The sequence below is a fragment of the Ambystoma mexicanum genome, chromosome 12, assembly GCF_040938575.1.
Source record: "Ambystoma mexicanum isolate Mex_15411 chromosome 12, UKY_AmexF1_1, whole genome shotgun sequence".
Taxonomy (NCBI): Eukaryota; Metazoa; Chordata; class Amphibia; order Caudata; family Ambystomatidae; genus Ambystoma; species Ambystoma mexicanum.
In genome coordinates, this window is record NC_090936.1 from 282,178,043 (window position 1) to 282,200,168 (window position 22,126).

The following is a 22,126-nucleotide window of genomic DNA, read 5'->3' on the forward strand; positions in this document are numbered from 1 at the left end:
TGGGAATAAGTTTTCTTGATTGTCAAAAATGTGCTAAAATGTGCTAAAATCATGGCTCACAAAGCACCTAAAAGATCCAACCTCTTTGTTGGGTGTTCCACATTACACTACTGCAAGAATCCACATCAAAACAATATCAGCAAGAATCCTATGCTATCAGAGCAAAATCCCCTTTTAAAGATACTGATTGAAAGACAGCTGTCAAAAATGGGTGCAATACCGTTACTCGCCTCTACCAAGAAGCCAGCATTTTAAACCATTTTCCTTGTAAAGTTGAACATGGAACCCCAAACTATGCCAAAGAAATACTGGCTATTAGAAGCCTAAGGGGTGGAGACAATTTAAAACTATATTCTGAAATGACTTGAAGGAAGCAATTGTTTAAAGTATGTTTTAAAAATGTGGGTTATATTGTAAGAAAAGACAATTTGTAGACATTGGTTGCAGAGTTAAAACATTTCCCACACTGGGATCAAACAGATTCCACACCTTTTCACTGGACAAAAGAAGCTTTCTTCTGCCCTTGGCCAAGAGATTGACAGACTGGTGTGAACAGGAACTAGCCAAGGCACCCTGGCATGTTGCTCTCAGTCAAGACAATGGATTCTTGGGGATGAATAGGAATATGCTGATTTTGGGTGTGACTGGTCAACAACTCCTGGCAGGAAACAAGACATGTGAGCCTCTGAGTCAGCCAGCTCTGAGGGCGGAGACAAACCATTGTGTGTATTGAATTGAAAGCAAATATATGTTTGATAAAATTGCTTATAACAAATTTTACCAAGCTGTCAAAAATATGAAACTTTGGGATTCTTAAAATGAAAAATTCACTCACAATTTAAGACTAAACTGGATGCATGTGATGTTCTGAGACCAAACCGCCGGAATTAATTAATATTGTAGCTGCAGTGTTGTTGCTATGAACATAAGAACTTACAGTAATATGCCCAGAGAGGATCTGCATGCATGTATCAAATTTGGTGCAGGACCAATATTGGGAAACTCACCAAAAGCGCAAATAAGTGGTCATTTCTGAACCCAAGCTCGTAGGAACATGGGACTTGAACAGAGACATGCCTTAATTAATCTGTGATGTGTATATGTTTTATGAACAACTTGTGTATCTGGGAAATATGTTTTTTTTGGGAAAAATATATTTTCTCTGTAAAAGCAAAGGGGAGGGATTTCAGCTAAGCCATGAACACAGCATCACTCTGACTCATTCTGAGTTGCACTTTTTGGAAGGCTTCAGTCGGACCCTCATGACAGGGGCAAGAATGTCAAGAGTGGTGGAGATAGACAGAGGGCAATGAGGTCTGTGTGAGGGTGGGAGTCAGCTGCAGGAAAGGGAGGCAGAGAGTAGGTGGAGGCAAAAGCAGCCACTGTCACTTTTTTCATGGGTTTGGTGATCCTGAAACCCAGTGACTGTGCCAGGAGAGTTGCTGTCAGAGGAGAGGAGCGCTTCAGGTGAGTTGATAGAAGAGAGTGGTCAGTCCAAGAGAGGGAGGTAGTGAGAGGGATAGATAGTGAGATGTCAGTGGAGATGAGAGCATCCTACCTGTGGCCCATGGTATCAGTGGAGCCGGAGGGTAGAATAGAGAGAGAGAGAGAATCACATAGGCTGCGGAAAGGTCCAGACAAGTCAGGAGAGTCAAGGTGGATGTTGAGGTCACCCAACAGGAGGAGTTGAGAGGAGAGTAGAGAAGAGGTTAGGTTGGCCCTCTCCGAGAGGAAGAGAGTGAGCTGTCCAGGAGGTCTATAGAAGGTGGCCATGAGGAGAGAAAATTTAGGAAAGTGAGAGCCTGCACACTAGGCACTCGAAAGAGGAGTAGGTCTGAATAGGGATAATACACACAGGTATCCATTACGGGAAGATCAGGGCTACTCCACCACCTGCCTTCTTCAGCCTTGGCAAAGAAAGGATTTTGTAGCCTTCAGGGAGGAGAGTGTCAAAGCTTGTGACAGAGCTGCTCTTGAACCATGTTTCAGTGATGGCGAGCACATCAAGATCCATGAGTTCGAGGAGGTTGCAGATATCAGTTGAGTGTTTAACAGAAGAGCGAGTGTTAAGGGTGGCAATGTGCAATGGCTTGCCATCCTTAAAGGTCTTCCGCGGTGGGGTGCATGGGACAGTGGTCCCCTCAAGGGTGACAAGAGGACCAGAGAGATGGTAGTGGATGGAGGAGGAGTCAAGGCCAACAAGGGTGCCAGGACAGAGGCGGAAGGTGTAGTGGTCAAGGGGGCGTGCATTGAGGAGGAGGAAGGCACAGTCGGCAAGTGAGCCTGCAGGATGGGGAAGTAAGATTAGAGAGGTGCGGGAAGAGCTTATCAAAGAGGAGAAGGTTGGGTTGAGGACCCTGAACCATGATGGATCCATTAAGGTAGACATTAATGATGACTCTGGAAATGGTGAAGAGGTCATGGAGGACCTCCGTGCGAGTGCCCCCATTAATGGGAGACAAGGCGATAGGAGAGAGGAGACTGACCATGTGGCAAGCCCATAGGTCAGGTGAATTTACAAAGAAGAGGATGTAAGTGACAGTCTCTGTGGCGGAAGCTTTAACGTAGGTGTCTGCAATAGGAAGGCCTGGGTTGGAGCTCAGGGTGTCGTTCTTAAGTTTCTTCTGGCTAGATTTAGTGATAGGAAGATAGATGATCGTGAAACAGTTGGATAGGAGCAATAGATAGCGACATGGTAGGCAGAAAGGGGGGAGGAAGACACTTGCAGGCTGAGCCCTAATAAACTTGGAGTAGTGGGGGGAGGAGACAGAGGGTTGACCCAATTATGAGATGGGCGCAAAGTGGTACTTTTACCTCCAGCTTTTTTCTGGAGGAAAACATTTCCCCTTTCCACCCATTTTCAGCGCTATTAGCGCCGTGCTCATAGCGGAAGCACTAATAGTGCCACCCCAGTGAATGGGGATTTACCGCCTATAGCTAATAGCACCAGACTGAGTAGCAGTAATGCCATTTGCATTGGCAGTATCCCGGCGCTATTACTGCCGGGATACTGACAACCTCGTGATAGAGCTCCTTTGTATGCTACACTGAATGGAACTTTGTTATTGCATAGGACCTTCTTGAAACTGAACTTTGTTCAAGGTGTCCCTGCCTGAATTGATCCAGAGGAAAGGAATGCTCACAAGGATTATTGCTTAAATCTTTTGAGTTTGAATTAATATGTTATTTTGTGGAATTTAAGACTGCCAAACTGACCTGGTATAATGTTGTTGTATGTATTAGTGTGAGGGTCCGATACTTTTTGGACATGAGGTTATTTTTCTTTTGCCTTCCTTTGTTAGGCAGGAACGTCCTTGTTAGATTGTGGAAAGATATTTGTTTGTCTTTATTAAAATAAAATGGCAACTTGTGAGAAAACTATACCTTTGTGTACGTCTCAAATTTCTAACCCCTGACAAAAGGCACAGGAGGACGGAGAGAGAAATACCCAAGAAGTTGGAGAGAGGAGGACCCAGGAGGCTAGAAGAGAGAAAGATTGCAAAGTTAGCTCCGATTACAGATATGTTCGAGGCGGTGGTTAGAGAAGTTACACCTAAGGTGTTGAGTAGACTCAGAGGATTGCGTGAAGAAGCCATCCCTTAATACAGAGGCACCAAAGAAGGAAGTTCCTAAAGAGAAGGTAATGCACAGTGTGGAAAAGACCAAAGAGACTGGTGAGCAGTGAGGTGAAACATAAAATCCCAGGGTTTAGGGAAGAGGAAGAAAGGAAGATCGGGGAGAGAACAGAACAACAGGAGGAGGGGAAACGGAGGATGCACGATGAAGCCTGATATGGGTGGAGAAATTATCTGAAGGCGACCCCTTGAGGTGGTGCCAGAAGAGCAAAAGGACAAAGAGGGAGATACAGAATAAGTAACTGAAGGTCCTACAGGAACGAGCTTGGGGCAGGACATTTAGGAGGAAAGAAATATTGAGTGGGGAGGATGTCGATCCAGAACACTGATAGGAAGGTGGTAATAGGCCTAACGAGAACCCTGAAAATCTCTTAGAGTGGCCTCCTGACTCATTATGGATCTGGGTGTTTGTCTAAGGACAGCTTCATTGTGACTCTCACAACAGTGCTCTGCACTGACTTGACATCCAGTAGGATGCGGCTTTCCCACGTGCCATAGCTGCAACAGAACATTTCCAAGGGAGATATGAATGACATGAGTCTGCGACTTTGCTGAAAGACTGTGACAAATGGAGAGGGAACCCAAGAATACACAAGACATTTTTATTTTGAGACCTTTGTTTTGATCAACCTGCACCTATTCACCTCATCGTTGCTTTCCCTCTTAGCCACCGAAGAGACCAAGACCTAGCAGGAACAGAACAACTTTTATTTTGAACATTTTTTAACCTCTTTGAGAGACACTAACATTTGAGTTTACTCTGAGAACTTACCACATCCTGGTGAGTGACTACCCTGATACAGATTAAGGGGCCGATTCATGGAATTATTTGCGCTGAAAAACGGGGATTTGTGCACCATTCTGCCTGCAAACCGCTGTTTAACAAATGGGGATTTGCGGGCAGAATGGCGCACAAATCCCTGTTTTTCGGCCCAAATAATTCCATGAATCAGCCCCTTAGTGATTCTGTGCACATTCCTGGCCCTAGATATTTTTATCTGATTTATCTGTGTAAAATACCCTATTAAAGAATTGTAAAGACTGTTCATATATGTCTGGTGAGTGTTTGATCCCACTTCGCTTCCTGAGACTGTTCTTCTGAATTGGAAATTTTTAAATCCACTAAAAATAGTTTTGAAGATTTACAAAATGGATCACAACAACTTCTTGCTAAAGTACAAATTGGTAGGCAGCCCATTGATTGCCAATACTAGAATAAAATATATTATGGAAAATAAATAACTTGGGTAGACAATTTGGAAAGATATCAAGGTATTATCGTGTGAGGTGTTGCAATCCATAAATAATCACACACAATATTACTGTCCAAAACATGCTACTTTTAAACACTGAATTTCACATTTTAAGAAGTAAAGTCATTAGTGCTCTTATTAAGGAGTATCTCTGCAAATGCTTTTGATATCCCTTATCCAAGGGAAAAAGAATCAGTAAGCGTCAAGTAAAAAGATGAATTCTCACTGACATAAGGTATTTATTTTAGGGATTTGCAGACCATTACATGCCCCAGAATGAATGGAGGGATGTGGTACAAGAAGGGGATGCTTTAGAGCTTACAACCATTGCAGAAGCTCTTGCTTGCATGAGGCTGTCATTGATCCATGGCCCGGTCAGTCAGCTTGAACCATTCTTGTGAGATGTGTAGAGCTAGTGGCAAAGCCTTGAGGTGGATGGTGCCCCTTTATACACTTGCTCAGCAAGGAAGTGTGGGGCCTTCTGAGCATCTGCCAAAGTTGCCAAGAAAGAGACTTACCATAAAGACTTAATCCTTGACTAGAGCAGCAGATTGCCACTTTACAGCAACATATTACTTAAGTATTATATTGGTCAATGTACAGCATTTAATTGCTTGCAGGAATTTGAAAAAAAAATATTTAGGCCATTAAGCTCCCATGCTTCTTATTGTGAAAAGATTAAGGGCTTTTGGAATACGAGGAAGGAAGTATTATCTGATTAAGCATCAAAGCCTTCATAGCTTAAACAGTGATGTCTGTCACCATGTGGCACACAGGCTACTGCTGGGCGATCAATATCACCCATTACATAAATTCCCTCAAGTATCTGGTGAAAGCTGGAATCAGTGGGAACCTTTCATGAGACTTGTGGCGTGTACCTTTGTTGGAAGCTGAGCTGGCATAGAGACATTAGCATAGCATAAGGGTGTGCTCCACGATAATTCATATCCTCGAGCAAACACTGACCTGGTTTTAAGAAGCCAGTGGTTAAGTATGGAAATCCACTCTACTACAGACCAGCTCTGGAATATAATTGGGTGAATTTCAGTGAAAGCTGCGGCTTGTAGGGAAGTCCAGATGGTTCATTCCACTCACCTGGGAGGTGACATCAAAAGCCAAAAGATCCCTTCCCCAGTTGTGAGGTATTTTCCATAGATTACTGGACTGAAAGGGCAGAGTGGATGGTGAAGCAGGCAGTTTGGCGTCTTTTCATCATCATTCGTACAAATTAGAATAACTTTATGTAACATTATTCCACCTGTTTGTTAACGCACAGTGGAAGAAGTGCTCATCACTGTGGCAGGCAGCACTACCTTTGTATTGAGGATCCAAGACTACACTGTCAGAAAGTTAAGAGTATGCCTCATGGACGATAATGGAAATATTTGCTGATAACAGATCTGTTGTGTGCAAATGCAAGTCACAGATGAAGTCAGGAGCGAACTGTTGAACTTCATATCTTACTTAACTACCCTTCTTGGAAGAAATTACCTTTGCATTGATAAATCAAGAGATTAAATGTTAATGAACTGACCATCCAACATGTATGTTTATGCTATTTCATTGGCTGTAGGATGTGTTCAATATTTTCATTAATAAGATGAACTGTTAATGTCATGATGTGATAATGTGATGTCATGATGTGATAATGTCAGGAGCTATCTATCTGAGTTTTAATAGCATTGATAGTTCTCAAAGTGGGCCTTGAAATTTAGTTTCCTTATCTTTTGTAGTAGATTGGACTGGGATCACTTGTTGGAATTGTAATATGTCTTGGAACATTGCCTTGGTTGATGCAGTCACTTAGAGCTGCCAGTATTCCTCAAAGGAAACACAAATGACACTTGGTTAGTGATGACAAAGGGGATCAAAATTAATTGATCTGTGGTTTGCTATCAGAAGAAAGAGACACCAAGAGAGGAAGGAATAGAATGGTCTTTTTCTTTGACCATGAAAATAAACCATACTTACTTCAGGAGGGCTTCATAGAGCTTTTTCCCAAACTTCTCTTTCACCAAGTGTGCAGTATCCCTGCAAGTAGGACATCTTCATTAGACATGTAATATAGAGCCATATTTTGTGAGAAATATGCAAAGTACCGTATTGTGATCTCTCAAGAGCTTGCTTTAGCCCTAGAGTTCACCATAAATTCAGTTCTACAAGACTTTATAAATCATACATGACATCTTTTAAAGTTCAATCCAAATATTTCCTAAATTCAGAAAATTCTCAGACATTAGTCAGGAAATAGTAGAAGCAGCCAATTAGAGGATAATACACCGTAACACATTTTCGAACTTATTGGAAGATGGGTTTGATTCTTAAATGGTTGATATTTATGTTACCTATATGTTTTTACAAATCAAATCGTCCATTCAGTTACATTGGTGAGGATCAGATAGCCAACACATACCTTCATGTCACTATATTAAGCTGGGCACATTAAGTGTATCGGGAAGTGAATGTATATGAAAACACCATTAAACACCTTAATGATCGTGGGGCACCAAAAGCAGTATACCCAATATCTACACCATCAAGGGGGAGCAAAGTTATAAGCCACCCAAAAAGTGCTCTTCCTATGGGTTTAGCAACTTAACCATAACTACATGGCTGCTGCCACAGGCCATGTAATATATATATATATATAGTTGCCAACTAAGTGTTTGTGTGAGCATTCTATGCGTTCGTAAGTCTTGAGTTCTAGAATCATGTTTCTACAAGTGTAAGTGCATGATGGTCTAATGAAAACTATGTAGAGGTAGTACAATATGGATACGTTTCACAAGGATACATTCTCCTGAGTTCTAACAGTGGGCCAAGAAAATATATTGCTGATTAAAAGTAAACATGTCAGTTGCCCAAGAACATGGGAATCGCTTGCCTTGTGCAGAGATCTTTATACATGCTATAACTCCCTGCAAAGGTTTAAGTACTATCCTCGTCTGCAAAACCTGCTGCAGTCACACGACCAGTCCTGCACATTTATAGTGATGAGTCTTAAACTATGCATAAATATGAATGCATGATTTTCATTCTGAGTTCCGTGTGGGAACAAGAAAGGGAAATTTGAATAGATAGTTCCAAAACAGGATCACTTCTATCATTTGATGGTTAATGCTGTCAGGGCTCTATACCGATCCCCTAGATCACTGTGCATTCCTCTGTGCATGTACTATGATAAGGGATCACTGATGAAGGCAAAGGAAAGGCATGACAAAGCATATTCCATTGAGAATGTGGATGTGCTATGAGGTGCCAATGACTCTGTTAAAAATATCGCCAAACTGAATTATATACTTTTCTGCAAGCATGTTGCCAAGAATGGAATTGAATTGTTGAGTAAAAACTCTGCTCGAAAGGAAGGGACTGTGGCTGGAGAGCTCTACTGCAGAGAGGACCCGTAGAAAGATCCCAGCGGAAGAAGAGAGAGGTGGCAAGAGGACGCGGGACTATGGGAGAAGGAAGGGGACTACACTGGGTATAGAAAATGTACATTAGTAGGAAGAGGGATTGAAGAGCAAAAAAAAGAGGATGCCATGGAAAGAATGTACTGGCTGAATGGAGACAGCAGGAAAAATAAGGCAGATTGCTTGAGAGAATAAGGGAATATGTCAGAAGGAAGAAACTGCAGGGGGATCAGACCGACTGAGGCAAGGTACTCAAGGTAGCAATTGAGTCGTACACTGAGAATACTGCACAAAGGAGATACTTCTGGTGAGCTGTGATTTAATGCATGGTGGATAGAGAAGGTAGAAGACATATGATCATGGGACAAACGCCTGAGGTGCGAGACAGATCATGTAAAGGTAGTCAAACACTGTACTTGAAGGAATAGAAACGCTGAACCTGTGAATGAAATACTACAATGACCAGCAACTTCAGTAGGGATTACAGGCACTAAAACCCATGAGGAAGAATAGACAATAAGGGAAAGAGCAAGACCATGAATATGGGGGAGGACAGTAGTAAGATGGGTTAAACCATGATGACTTCAACTTGTCTAACTTGAAGACAGTAATTTATCTGCATTTTCATGAATAATGGTGGTGAAATTGACCTGGATGTCTGTTTGTTCGGCGAGATTAATGTTTGAAACAATGAATGCAATTGCTTTCAAAAGCAAGCATTGGCATTTGTAATTCGGCAGCTATTGGCCACATATGTCCAAGTACTGGTATCATTGCCAGGGAATGACTTCAAATGTCCAGGTACACAAACTGTTGGCATGAATTTCCAGAAATGTACACATACTCGCACAATTGTTATACCTTTGTGCAGATACATTGTTGGTGTGTTTGTGTTAAGTGTGTGTGTCAGACAGTGTGTTTTTGTATGTGAATGTGTGCTGTAAGTGGGCATTGTGTGGGGTCAGTGTGTGGGTACAACCAATTTGTCTGTGTGTTTGGGAGACAGTGATGTGAAGGGACAGTGTGGGGACTACTATGTGTGTTTGGGGTATGCAGAGTGTGTGTGTGTGTTTGTGTGTGTGTGGGAGGGATGAGTATGTCTGTGGGAGCAGTGTGTGTGGGAGTTAGTGGTATGTGCGCGGGGTGAGCAGATTATGAGTGAGGGGCAGTGTTGTGTATTTTGGGGCAGTGTGTGGGGGTGTTGTGTCTGGTGGCTGTTAATAAGTGTGGGCAGTTTGTGTGAGGGGTGGGGCAATGTGTGTGTGTGTGTGTGTAAAGTATATGTGGGGAAAGTGTATGGGTCAATGAGTATGGGAGAATTTTGTGTGTGGCGCAGCATGTCTTTGAATGTGGATGGGGAAGTGCATTTGTGGGGGAAGTATGTGTGTTGGGGTAGTGTACTTGTTGGAGGGCAGTGTGTGGAATTGTAGGAGAAGTGTGTGTTCAGGAAGTATGTTTGGACATTGCTAGTCTGCAGGGCAATGTGTGTGGCGCTTACCAATGTGTGCTAGGGGAGGTCTCAATGGGGAAATGTGTGGGGGGGCTATATGTTTGTGTGTGTGTGACAGGCTCTGCGTGGGTACAGAAGTACTGTGTGCAGGCAGTGGGGTGTATGGGGAGTATTTGGGGCAGTGTGCGGCCATTTGTGTGTTTGAGGGGAGAATGTGTGAGGGGAGAATGTGTGCAGGTGTGAGAACAGTGTGTGTGGGCACATCCTACATGGGTGGGAGTGTGTGCCTGGTGGGCCATGTGTCTGGGTGCAGGGTGTGCATTTGTGGTGGGACAACGTGTTTGGGGCAATGTGTTGGCTAGTGTGTGGAGTCCGTATGTTTGGGGAATTGTGTGGGGGCAGAGCAGGATCTGTGTGTGTTTGGGGGGCAGTGTGGTTTGTATAGGTATTATTTGTGTTTGTTGGTGCATGTGTGTTTGGACAGTAAATGGGTGTGTGTGTGGGCAATGTGTGTGTGTGGGAGGCAGAGTGTGTGGACTCAGTGTGTGGGTGTAAGGGGGTCAATGGGTAGCAGGGAGATGTCTGTGTGCTGGTGGTCTGTGTGGTAGAAGTGACTGTGTGCTGGGGAAATGACAGTGTGTGGGGCCAGAGAGTATTCATGTTGACAGGCTAAGTGTGTGTTGGGGAAGTGTGTATTTGGTGACACTGGGCCTCATTACATGTGTGCCGGTCTGGAAATAACGGTGCCAGTAAGCCTACCAGCATCGTTGTTTCCGGACCGGCACACTATGGATTTGTCTGCTGGATCTGCTATGGCCAACAGGGCAGACCGTGCCAGCCACAGCGGCCACAGTAGGCAAGCTGTCACGGAAGCACTGGCATCGTTGACACTGGTTCCGTTGCTTCTGTGGTCCCCACTCCCATGGAGTCCTATTGTTAATCCATGGGGATTAACAGAATTACCGGCACCTGACTTTGCGGCCACTGGGGTTGTCATATCCCAGTGTTACTGGGAAGTCAGGAACCTGTAATTCTTTATGGGTCCAGTGGCAACCCACCAGTATCACTGGCAGGGTTACTGCCGGACGCGTAATGAGGCCCACTGTGTCCAGGCAATATGTGTGTTCTGGGAATTGGGTGGGGCAATCATATGTTGGGGCAGTGTGTTTGTTGGGGGGGGGTGTGCTGCAGTAGTTAGTGGGAGCAGTGTGCATGTGTGAGGGCCAGTAAGTGCATGGTGCAGAGTGCAGATTGTGTGTGATATATGTGGTGAAAGTGTTGTGCAGACAGTGTCGGCGGGTGGCAGTCTGAGTTGGGTTAGTGTGTGTGGGAGGCAGTGTGTGGCAATCATGCATGTGTGGGATGAGGGTGTAGGGAGTTTTGAGTGTGTGTGTGAGAACAGTGTGTGGGGTCAATGTGTGTGTGTTTTAGTAGGCAATGTGCAGTGCAGTGTGTTTGAGGGACAGTGATAGTGTGTACGGGCAGTGGGTGAGCATATGGCAGGGTGTGTGGGAAATGTGTGAGGGGCGGTGTGTGTCTGGAGAGTCAGTGTGGGTGTGTGTATGTGTGGTTGGGTAGTCCATGTGTGGGGCAGTGGCCGTGTGTGTGGAGGGCAGGTACGCATGTGTCTGTGTGTGTGTGAGGGACATTTTTTGTGGTGGCAATGTGTGCAAGCAGTGTGTGTGTGTGTGTGTGGGAGCAGCCAGTGAGGGTGGGGCAGTGGATGTGGGGAGGGAGCAGTGTGTTGTGTGTCCATGAGAGTGGGAGCAGTGTGTATATAGTTATGTGATCGAAAATTGAATCAGCTCAAGGTTCTCTCTATTTTTGTAATCTACGCAGTACTCTGACTCTGACTGGCTAAAACACCTCTATTATATATAGTTTAGGAGAAAAGGCCCAAACTACACAGCTCCCCCAAACAGGCTAACATATCTATTTGTTTTAAGGTAGGAGGGAACCAGCAGGGCTCCGCCTGTCTTTGCAGCTTCTATATAGGACTGCTGATGCGTGTGGACCTTACATAAACAAGTCAATGATTGAGTCCTGTGGGGCCATATCTCAGTTTTCTATCTGCACATCACAGGCAGGCTTGCTGATAGAGTGTGAGGCATGCAGCTGATTGAAAACACTGTAAGAGTCTGCTATTGGGTGTGGTTTGGGTGGAGCGAGGCAGGGATGGCGAGGGAAGTCACATAGGCGTTCGCATGACCATGGGCATTGACAGGGAGGACACATAACCAAACAACATATGTTGCATCTTGTTAGAAGTGATTTCAAACAAGTTGTGATTTTGCGACAAACTCTGATAAACGACCGTTTATGTTTTACACTGTTACTTGTTGAAAATGCAGGTCACCCTTACCACAGCTGCTTGCGTACAGCTTGTCCCTTCAAGCTTTCCACGTTAAAATTGTTTGTCTTTGTGGGCATAATGAAGAACACGACGACAGTGACATCACTCTTGTGTACCTAGGGTGACAATTGAAGGTAGAACACAAGAGATGCAAACATTAGAAAAACATATTTTGAAACATTTAAATTCAGCTTTCCATTGTCAATGTAAAATAAAAAATACATTTACAGCAACAGGACCCTTTTGTTTCAGTTTTTATTATTTTTTTTATGAAGGAATAGTGCTGAAATGTTTGGACAGTTTTCACAAATGGCATCAAAAGTGTCGGTGAGCAATATAATGTTACAATGCCAAGAATCTTGAATTGAATTATGTTTTCACATACTGAAGGTTGGTATATGTCTGGCGATGCTTGTGGTCTCGTGCAGAATGGATGTGACCTAGCAGTTCGGGGTGGACTGACCCTTTTGGGGTGGGCCCACACCTAATTTGCACACAATCCGTCCCCTTCTGTAATTGCTTGGCAGTCGAAGAAAGATGGTCTAGAGGGTTGCCCAGAGCAATGCCAGGGGTTCAGACTAATTCTGAACCTTGCAGCATCATCTCTTGTGGTTTGCTATATTCACCTAATAAAGACGAAACATGCAGTACTTCTTGTACAATGACAACTTGATGAGATCAACTCTGTAGACACCACACAGGTCCTAAGAAAACGGGGCATCAATTAGCATGCAGAATGTGCCAAACCTCACAGGAAGCCATGTCGGTGGACCTTAAGTAACAACATTTCAGCCCCTTTCAGTAAATGGGGATATACTCAAATTAGTGAAGTGGGATGCCATTTTCTGTCAATGTTAAAAGTAACAGGTGGGTTGCCCTTTCCACACTCCTGAACCCCTATGTATTTGATTGACCTCCAATCATTTTTGATATAAATAAGAGCCCCAATATAGGCTATAAATATATTGAACCTGTATAAATTTAATGGAACCCCAAACAATTTAATTGAACTCCAAAATTTGTTATATACATTTTATACAAATTTTCTATCCATTTGCTATCAATTGGATAAGGCCATTATTGTAGTCTATACATAGATGCTGTAATGAACACCCATACATTTGTTTTCACCCAAAAAATAACCCTATTACTTTAATTTGGGCTTGGTCAACCCGTAACATCAAACCTTTATAAGCAACGTGCCATGCACGTGCCTACACAAAAGCCCAAGCTGTTGGGTTTGGTAATGCTTATTTATTAAGGAATGCAGAGTTATTTCAACACTGAGATCTTGAATCAAGTTTACAACGAGTCAACTCCATGCATAGCTTGACATTAAACTCTTTGCATTTAGCCATATTGCGATTAGTTAGGACATTTTAAAATTGCAATTGTGTCCATTAAGTGGTTCCTATAAACAGTTGGGTCCACGCCATGCATTGCTCAAGCGGTCATTTAAGAATAAGTTAGCCTGATTTATTTATTTCTGTGTACAGATTTGAAGGACTCTCTTAAAATAAAACGCCTTCACAACAGGTGTGTTACCTTGTAAAACATATATAGATTTTGGAAGTAATGTTTGGCAAGGACAGGCTTTTAAATTATGTTTTTGAATTTTGGTAATGCAGGCTGAGGGCTGTTCCCCCTTTTTAAATATAATGTGTGAAAGAGATGCAGTGCTTGCATTGTGCATCGCAGACCACATCCGTTATTAATCTATTTATTTTATTGTTTGCTTGTTAGGCGCTCATACATTAAGAAAATACTGTTTCAAAGCACCCTGGAAATAGACACATTTTAATTATATTGCTCTAGTACAACTTGTGGCAGAGAATAGCATAATTGAAAGACAGGGGGCATGTGTCTTTATGCGTGCAGAGTTGGGCCGGATTAAAAAAAACAGCTGTGGCTAGGGACAGCTTCTTGCTGGTTAGCATGACATGAGACATCACTACAGGGATATCAGCAGTGTCACCTTTGGAATCTTTATTTCAGATCTGTAAATAAAGGCAGGGGAACACAGGAATGTTGCCGGATCTACATTTACGAGGCCTGGTGTGCTCTGCGCTGTAATTTCCTGGGCCTTTAACACAACACAATGACTCCGGGTATTAGGGAGGGAAAGAACAAGCAGATGTTTATAGTGCATAAAACACTTCCAAGAACAATGGACGGTGTGTTTCTGGTGGTGTGCTGTGTCAGTGCCCTGCAGACTACAAAGCAGTATACCTGGGAATACTGATAAGATTATATCAAGCACTTTAAAAAAAAGGTGTCATGTTTTGTCATGGGTATGTGATACAGGTAAAAGATGGGCTGCCACGGATGCCATCTTCCTGGTGTCATGTTGTGTCAGCATGATTATAGATCCCTGCAGGATGTGTGGATTAAAGTGATAGATTGTTGGAAGGGACGCATTTTTAAAATAGTTGATGGCATGTTTTGGTGTGGGGTTGGCAGGGAACAGATGGGACGATGGGTTGCAGACCGGACATCGGAACTATGTTGATATCGGGGTTGGGGCGGTTCATTGTTCTGGACATGGAATAGCAGGCCATGAACCGTTAGATTGTAGAACACTCTGTAATTGGGCACATGGAGAGCAAAAGTGGATCTTTCTGAATTTGAAAGCCTGGCTGGAAAGAGCGTTAGGCACCATTGGAACCCTATGCTGTGTGATCAATTACATTTGCTGGTGGACAACGGTGAAGACTCTGCTGTGGGCTTCCCCAGGGACTAACTGGATACTCTAAAGGTCAACATTTGGTGACCTTGTTGCTGCATTCCGGCTGAGCACTGAGCAAGGCCTGCCGCTGTTTAACAGGATCACTGATAGCAGACTTTTTATTGCTTGCATTAAAGGTAAGTCAATTTTTGTTTTAAAATGATCAATTTTTGTGGCCCTATTCTAGTGGTTGGGGTTATTTTACGGTGCTATTGGGTTTGTATTTCTAAACTATTTATACATTCCAGCGGTTTCTGTTCAGGACTTGCCATTATTATAGATAAGGAGCTTTGTCCTAGAGCTCATGAAGTTTATGTTGCTAAGGAGGGCGTCAGAGCTTTGTTTTGTCTGATTTAAACGTGTAACTGTTTTTAAACAGATGCTAAGGGGTTTTGTTCAAAAATTACCCACATGAAATTTCTATGGCAAGCCACATGGCCTAATGGGCAAGAGGTATGGTATAGGCCTATGTTTTAACACAGTGTTTAAATGCACCCCATGCAGCTGTGAAGCCAATATTTTAATGTCATACGTGGAGAGCAGATTTTAAATCCGTTTTTTAATGTATTTATTTAGAGACACCATGGATTCTAACTGTGGGATCGCGCAGTCAGCAATAGCTGAATCAAGCATTGAGCCTATGGAATTTTCTGCATCTGTGAGTATGTGGTATGGCTTATTGGCTCTTTAAACCCCAGCCGATTTGGGTTGCTTCAAGGTTCAATGGTATTTTGGGGACCCGAACGTAGACACTTGCAGGCCGATTCATGGAATAATTAGCGCGGCGCAAGTGGGCAAAAACGTGCGAATCGCAGTGGAATAGCGAAAATCGCAGTTCAAGTGCGAAAATCGCACGAAAAGCAGCGCACGTCGATTCATGGAAGTCCGTGCGCGAGAAAACCAGCAGATGTGCGATAAAAAGTGCGCCGCGCACGTTGGCGCACAGGCCATCTAACAGCATGCGCCAGGTCACAGCGAAAATCGCACAGGCCACAGCGAAATTCGCACATAGCGCGGCGCACGCAACAAAAGTAGGCGGAACACGGGCGTAACACTCGGAATGGGGAACAACTTGCAAAAACGTGGGTGTCACGGGGGAAGTACAGGGCACAAGTGCGCGGAACGCCCACACGCTTGCCTACAACACGTATTCATGGAATAGAATAGGGCAAAAAAGCGCACGCTCAAACCAGCGCACAGGCACAAACACGACCGCCACAAGAAAGCAGGCGGTAGCGTCTCTGCGGCTGTAAGAAATTGCGCCAAAAGGTGCGCCAACAAATAGCACCCATATACTGCCATGATGAATGTCCTATACTGTGGCCCTCCTGGACAAATGACGTGCAAAGGGGTATCCACAAACACGGACACGCTGACAAAAAATACGTGTGCGTGTATACCGGGGTGCGCGGGAAGTCTCACACGCGATTTGGCCGGGTATGTGGATTTCAGGGGTGCGCGGGAAGTTCCACACGCGATTCCATCAGGGTAGGTGTATTTCAGGGGTGCGCGGGAAGTTCCACACGCGATTCCATCAGGGTACGTGTATTTCAGGGGTGCGCGGGAAGTCCCACACGCGATTACAGCAGAGTACGTGTATTTCAGGGGTGCGCGGGAAGTTCCACACGCGAATAGCCTGGGCGCGTGTATTTCAGGGGTGCGCGGGAAGTTCCACACGCGAATAGCCTGGGCGCGTGTATTTCAGGGGTGCGCGGGAAGTTCCACACGCGAATAGCCTGGGCGCGTGTATTTCAGGGGTGCGCGGGAAGTTCCACACGCGAATAGCCTGGGCGCGTGTATTTCAGGGGTGCGCGGGAAGTCCCACACGCGATTACAGCAGGGTACGTGTATTTCAGGGGTGCGCGGGAATTTCCACACGCGAATAGCCTGGGCGCGTGTATTTCAGGGGTGCGCAGGAAGTCCCACACGCGATTACAGCAGGGTACGTGTATTTCAGGGGTGCGCGGGAATTTCCACACGCGAATAGCCTGGGCGCGTGTATTTCAGGGGTGCGCGGGAATTATCACACGCGATTTGGCTTGGTACGTGTATTACAGGGGTGCATGGGAAGTTACACACGCGATTAGGCTGGGTGGGTCCTCATAGGTGTTCCCTGTACACCCTCCACAGCCCCTGCAGGCAGCCCACAAAACAGGGGACTACCCTGCACACCTGCTCATGTCTCCCACCACCCCCACCCCCCACCATCCAGGGGCACCCTCCACCAGGACCCCACTCATGTCTCCCACCACCCCCACCCCCCCAGTCACCAGGGGCAGCCTCCACCAGGCCCCCACTCATGTCTCCCACCACCCCCACCCCCCAGCAGTGCAGGGGCAGCCTCCACCAGGCCCCCACCCATGTCTCCCACCACCCCCACCCCCCAGCAGTGCAGGGGCAGCCCCCACCAGGCCCCCAATCATGTCCCCTATCACCCCCACCCCCCCAGTCACCAGGGCACCCTCCACCAGGCCCCCACTCATGTCTCCCACCACCCCCAGCCCCCCAGTCACCAGGGGCACCCTCCACCAGGCCCCCACTCATGTCTCCACCACCCCCACCCCCCAGCAGTGCAGGGGCAGCCTCCACCAGGCACCTACTCATGTCCCCTATCACCCCCACCCCCCCGCCACCAGGGGCACCCTCCACCAGGCCCCCACTCATGTCTCCCACCACCCCACCCCCCAGCAGTGCAGGGGCACCCTCCACCAGGCCCCCACTCATGTCCCCTATCACCCCCACCCCCCCAGTCACCAGGGCACCCTCCACCAGGCCCCCACTCATGTCTCCCACCACCCCCACCCCCCAAGTCACCAGGGGCACCCTCCACCAGGCCCCACTCATGTCTCCCACCACCCCCACCCCCCAGCAGTGCAGGGGCAGCCTCCACCAGGCACCCACTCATGTCCCCTATCACCCCCACCACCCCGCCACCAGGGGCACCCTCCACCAGGCCCCCACTCATGTCTCCCACCACCCCCACCCCCCAGCAGTGCAGGGGCACCCTCCACCAGGCCCCCACTCATGTCCCCTATCACCCCCACCCCCCAGTCACCAGGGGCACCCTCCACCAGGCCCCCACTCATATCTCCCACCACCCCCACCCCCCCAGTCACCAGGGGCACCCTCCACCAGGCCCCACTCATGTCTCCCACCACCCCCACCCCCCACCCCCCCAGTCACCAGGGGCACCCTCCACCAGGCCCCCACTCATGTCTCCCACACCCCCACCCCCCCAGTCACCAGGGGCACCCTCCACCAGGCCCCCACTCATGTCTCCCACCACCCTACCCCCCACATCCAGGGGCACCTCCACCAGGCCCCCGCTCATGTCTCCCACCACCCCCCACCCCCCCCAGTCACCAGGGGCAGCCTCCACCAGGCCCCCACTCATGTCACCCACCACCCCCACCCCCCCCCAGCACTGTGGGGCACCTGCCAGCAGGCCCCCACCCATGTCACCACCACCCCACCCCCCAGCCACCAGGGGCACCGTCCACCAGGCCCCCACCCATGTCACCCACCACCCCCACCCCCCAGCATCCAGGGGCAGCCACCCACCAGGCCCCCACTCATGTCCCCTATCACCCCCACCCCCCCGCCACCAGGGGCACCCTCCACCAGGCCCCCACTCATGTCTCCCACCACCCCCACCCCCCCAGTCACCAGGGGCAGCCTCCACCAGGCCCCCACTCATGTCTCCCACCACCCCCACCCCCCAGCAGTGCAGGGGCAGCCTCCACCAGGCCCCCACCCATGTCTCCCACCACCCCCACCCCCCAGCAGTGCAGGGGCAGCCCCCACCAGGCCCCCACTCATGTCCCCTATCACCCCCACCCCCCCAGTCACCAGGGGCACCCTCCACCAGGCCCCCATCCATGTCACCCACCACCCCCACCCCCCAGCATCCAGGGGCAGCCTCCACCAGGCCCCCACTCATGTCCCCTTGCACCCCCACCCCCAGCAACCAGGGCCAGCCTCCACCAGGCCCCCACCCATGTCACCCACCACCCTCACCCCCCAGCAGTGCAGGGGCAGCCTCCACCAGGCCCCCACTCATGTCACCCACCACCCCCACCCCCCAGCACTGTGGGGCACCTGCCAGCAGGCCCCCACCCATGTCACCCACCACCCCCACCCCCCCAGTCACCAGGGGCACCCTCCACCAGGCCCCCACTCATGTCTCCCACCACCCCCCACCATCCAGGGGCACCCTCCACCAGGCCCCCACTCATGTCTCCCACCACCCCCACCCCCCCAGTCACCAGGGGCAGCCTCCACCAGGCCCCCACTCATGTCACCCACCACCCCCACCCCCCAGCACTGGGGGGCACCTGCCAGCAGGCCCCCACTCATGTCCCCTATCACCCCCACCCCCCCAGTCACCAGGGGCACCCTCCACCAGGCCCCCACTCATGTCTCCCACCACCCCCACCCCCCAGTCACCAGGGGCACCCTCCACCAGGCCCCCACTCATGTCTCCCACCACCCCCACCCCCCAGCAGTGCAGGGGCAGCCTCCACCAGGCACCCACTCATGTCCCCTATCACCCCCACCCCCCCGCCACCAGGGGCACCCTCCACCAGGCCCCCACTCATGTCTCCCACCACCCCCACCCCCCAGCAGTGCAGGGGCACCCTCCACCAGGCCCCCACTCATGTCCTCTATCACCCCCACCCCCCCCAGTCACCAGGGGCACCCTCCACCAGGCCCCCACTCATGTCTCCCACCACCCCCACCCCCCCAGTCACCAGGGGCACCCTCCACCAGGCCCCGACTCATGTCTCCCACCACCCCCACCCCCCAGCAGTGCAGGGGCAGCCCCCACCAGGCCCCCACTCATGTCCCCTATCACCCCCACCACCCCGCCACCAGGGGCACCCTCACCAGGCCCCCACTCATGTCTCCCACCACCCCCACCCCCCCAGTCACCAGGGGCAGCCTCCACCAGGCCCCCACTCATGTCTCCCACCACCCCCACCCCCCAGCAGTGCAGGGGCAGCCTCCACCAGGCCCCCACCCATGTCTCCCACCCCCCCCCACCCCCCAGCAGTGCAGGGGCAGCCCCCACCAGGCCCCCAATCATGTCCCCTATCACCCCCACCCCCCCAGTCACCAGGGGCACCCTCCACCAGGCCCCCACCCATGTCACCCACCACCCCCACCCCCCAGCAGTGCAGGGGCAGCCTCCACCAGGCCCCCACTCATGTCACCCACCACCCCCACCCCCCAGCACTGTGGGGCACCTGCCAGCAGGCCCCCACCCATGTCACCCACCACCCCCACCCCCCCAGTCACCAGGGGCACCCTCCACCAGGCCCCCACTCATGTCTCCCACCACCCCCACCCCCCACCATCCAGGGGCACCCTCCACCAGGCCCCCACTCATGTCTCCCACCACCCCCACCCCCCCAGTCACCAGGGGCAGCTTCCACCTGGCCCCCACTCATGTCACCCACCACCCCCACCCCCCAGCACTGTGGGGCACCTGCCAGCAGGCCCCCACTCATGTCCCCTATCACCCCCACCCCCCCAGTCACCAGGGGCACACTCCACCAGGCCCCCACTCATGTCTCCCACCACCCCCACCCCCCCAGTCACCAGGGGCAGCCTCCACCAGGCCCCCACTCATGTCTCCCACCACCCCCACTCCCCAGCAGTTCAGGGGCAGCCTCCACCAGGCACGCACTCATGTCCCCTATCACCCCCACCCCCCCGCCACCAGGGGAACGCTCCACCAGGCCCCCACTCATGTCTCCCACCACCCCCACCCCCCAGCAGTGCAGGGGCACCCTCCACCAGGCCCCCACTCATGTCACCCACCACCCCCAGCCACCAGGGGCACCCTCCACCAGGCCCCCACCCATGTCACCCACCACCCCCACCCCCCAGCAGTGCAGGGGCAGCCCCCACCCATGTCCCCCTGCCCCCAGGTCCTGACGATACACAATCATGGCAGTAATGGGCAGCATACTCAGCACAAACACCCAGGCCACCCACATAGTGAATGCAATTACATGACACAACCCCAATGGCAAGTATGTAAATGAACACATGTCCGTCACACACACATACACAATGGCTGCAAGTGAATGTCAAAACCCATATCATGACATGTATGAAACCAAAGACAAAATAACACAAGTGGAAGTAAAAATAAAAAATGTATTAAAGATTAAAAATAAGTAAACAAATCAAACATACAACTATGTGGATAACAAAATAAATGGTCCATGTCGGAGAACAAAAGTAAAAATCAAAAAAAGAAAAAGGAATACAAAAACAAATGTTGACCAAAGCAATATCAAGTAGAAGGAAAAGAATGAAAAACCATTTCCACATGGTGAACACAATAATGAAAAAAAGAAAATGTTCCTTCTAAAAACAAACTAAATACAGGAATGTACCAGGGTCCATGAGCCCAACACCATAAAGGAAACCTACTACTACCTAATGAAAAAAATATATACAAAAAAGTGGCCATTGTCCGAGCGGTCCAAAATAATAAAAACAAATAAAGGAAACCTAACACTAACTAACTATATAACTATATACAAAGGCAGCGGGCAAGTCCTGCGGCTCACTTGTTGATGTTGCTGGCCAGGGCATCATCGAACTCCATGTCGATGTCCTGGAGGCGGGACTCTGTCCTGGCCCCGAGGTCTCGCAGGGATAACCCCATGTTCAGCTCAAACTCCCTGCGAGCTTCCTCGAGGCACTCAGCCCGCCTCAACGCCCGACGCATGGAGAACTCCGCCCTGACCATGGCGAGCCGCTCCTCTTCCGCCCGCTGCCGCTCCGCACCTATCCGCTGGACCAACTGCTCCCACACGGAAGACACCACCATCCCAGGGTTGCCCTGCCCTCCGACCGATGCCTGCCCCTCTGATCTTGATGGCCCCGAGCCATGATGCCTCCCACGTCGAGCCCGCTGCTGCCTCCGACGCCACTGCCTCTGCCAGCACGACGGCATCCAGGCTGATGGAAACCACCGACGCCGTCGTGCACGTGCCCTGCCTGATGATGCTGTCACATCTTCCATCTGCTGGGGTCCAGTTGCTGTGTTGTCCACCCCTGCTGGACCTCCGACTCCCAACTGTGGCAGGGATGGGATCCCCAACGAGCTGGCTGCATTGGTCGGGGCAGGTTCACAGGGGGCCCTGGTGGCATCTGGGCTGGAAGATGGCAAGGAGAACGACTGGTGTATAGCCTGCACAGAGGAGGAGAGGGCCGCCACATTGGCCAACACATGCAGGAAACCCCCAAATATGGCCGATCCCAATTGGGCCACGTCGGCACG

General features: G+C 49.4%; 1 protein-coding gene across 2 annotated transcripts in view; it reads right to left on the bottom strand.

The window, feature by feature from the left end:
• The window catches only part of GYS2 (glycogen synthase 2), a 919,141-nt gene that overhangs the window by 310,767 nt on the left and 586,248 nt on the right, over positions 1-22,126 (bottom strand). For both annotated transcript variants that reach the window (XM_069628441.1, XM_069628442.1), the window contains 2 exons: positions 12,111-12,217; positions 6,860-6,919 (listed from right to left, as the gene is read on the bottom strand). In XM_069628441.1, coding sequence (XP_069484542.1) covers positions 6,860-6,919; positions 12,111-12,217 — 167 coding nt within the window. The remainder of the gene's footprint in view (positions 1-6,859; positions 6,920-12,110; positions 12,218-22,126) is intronic.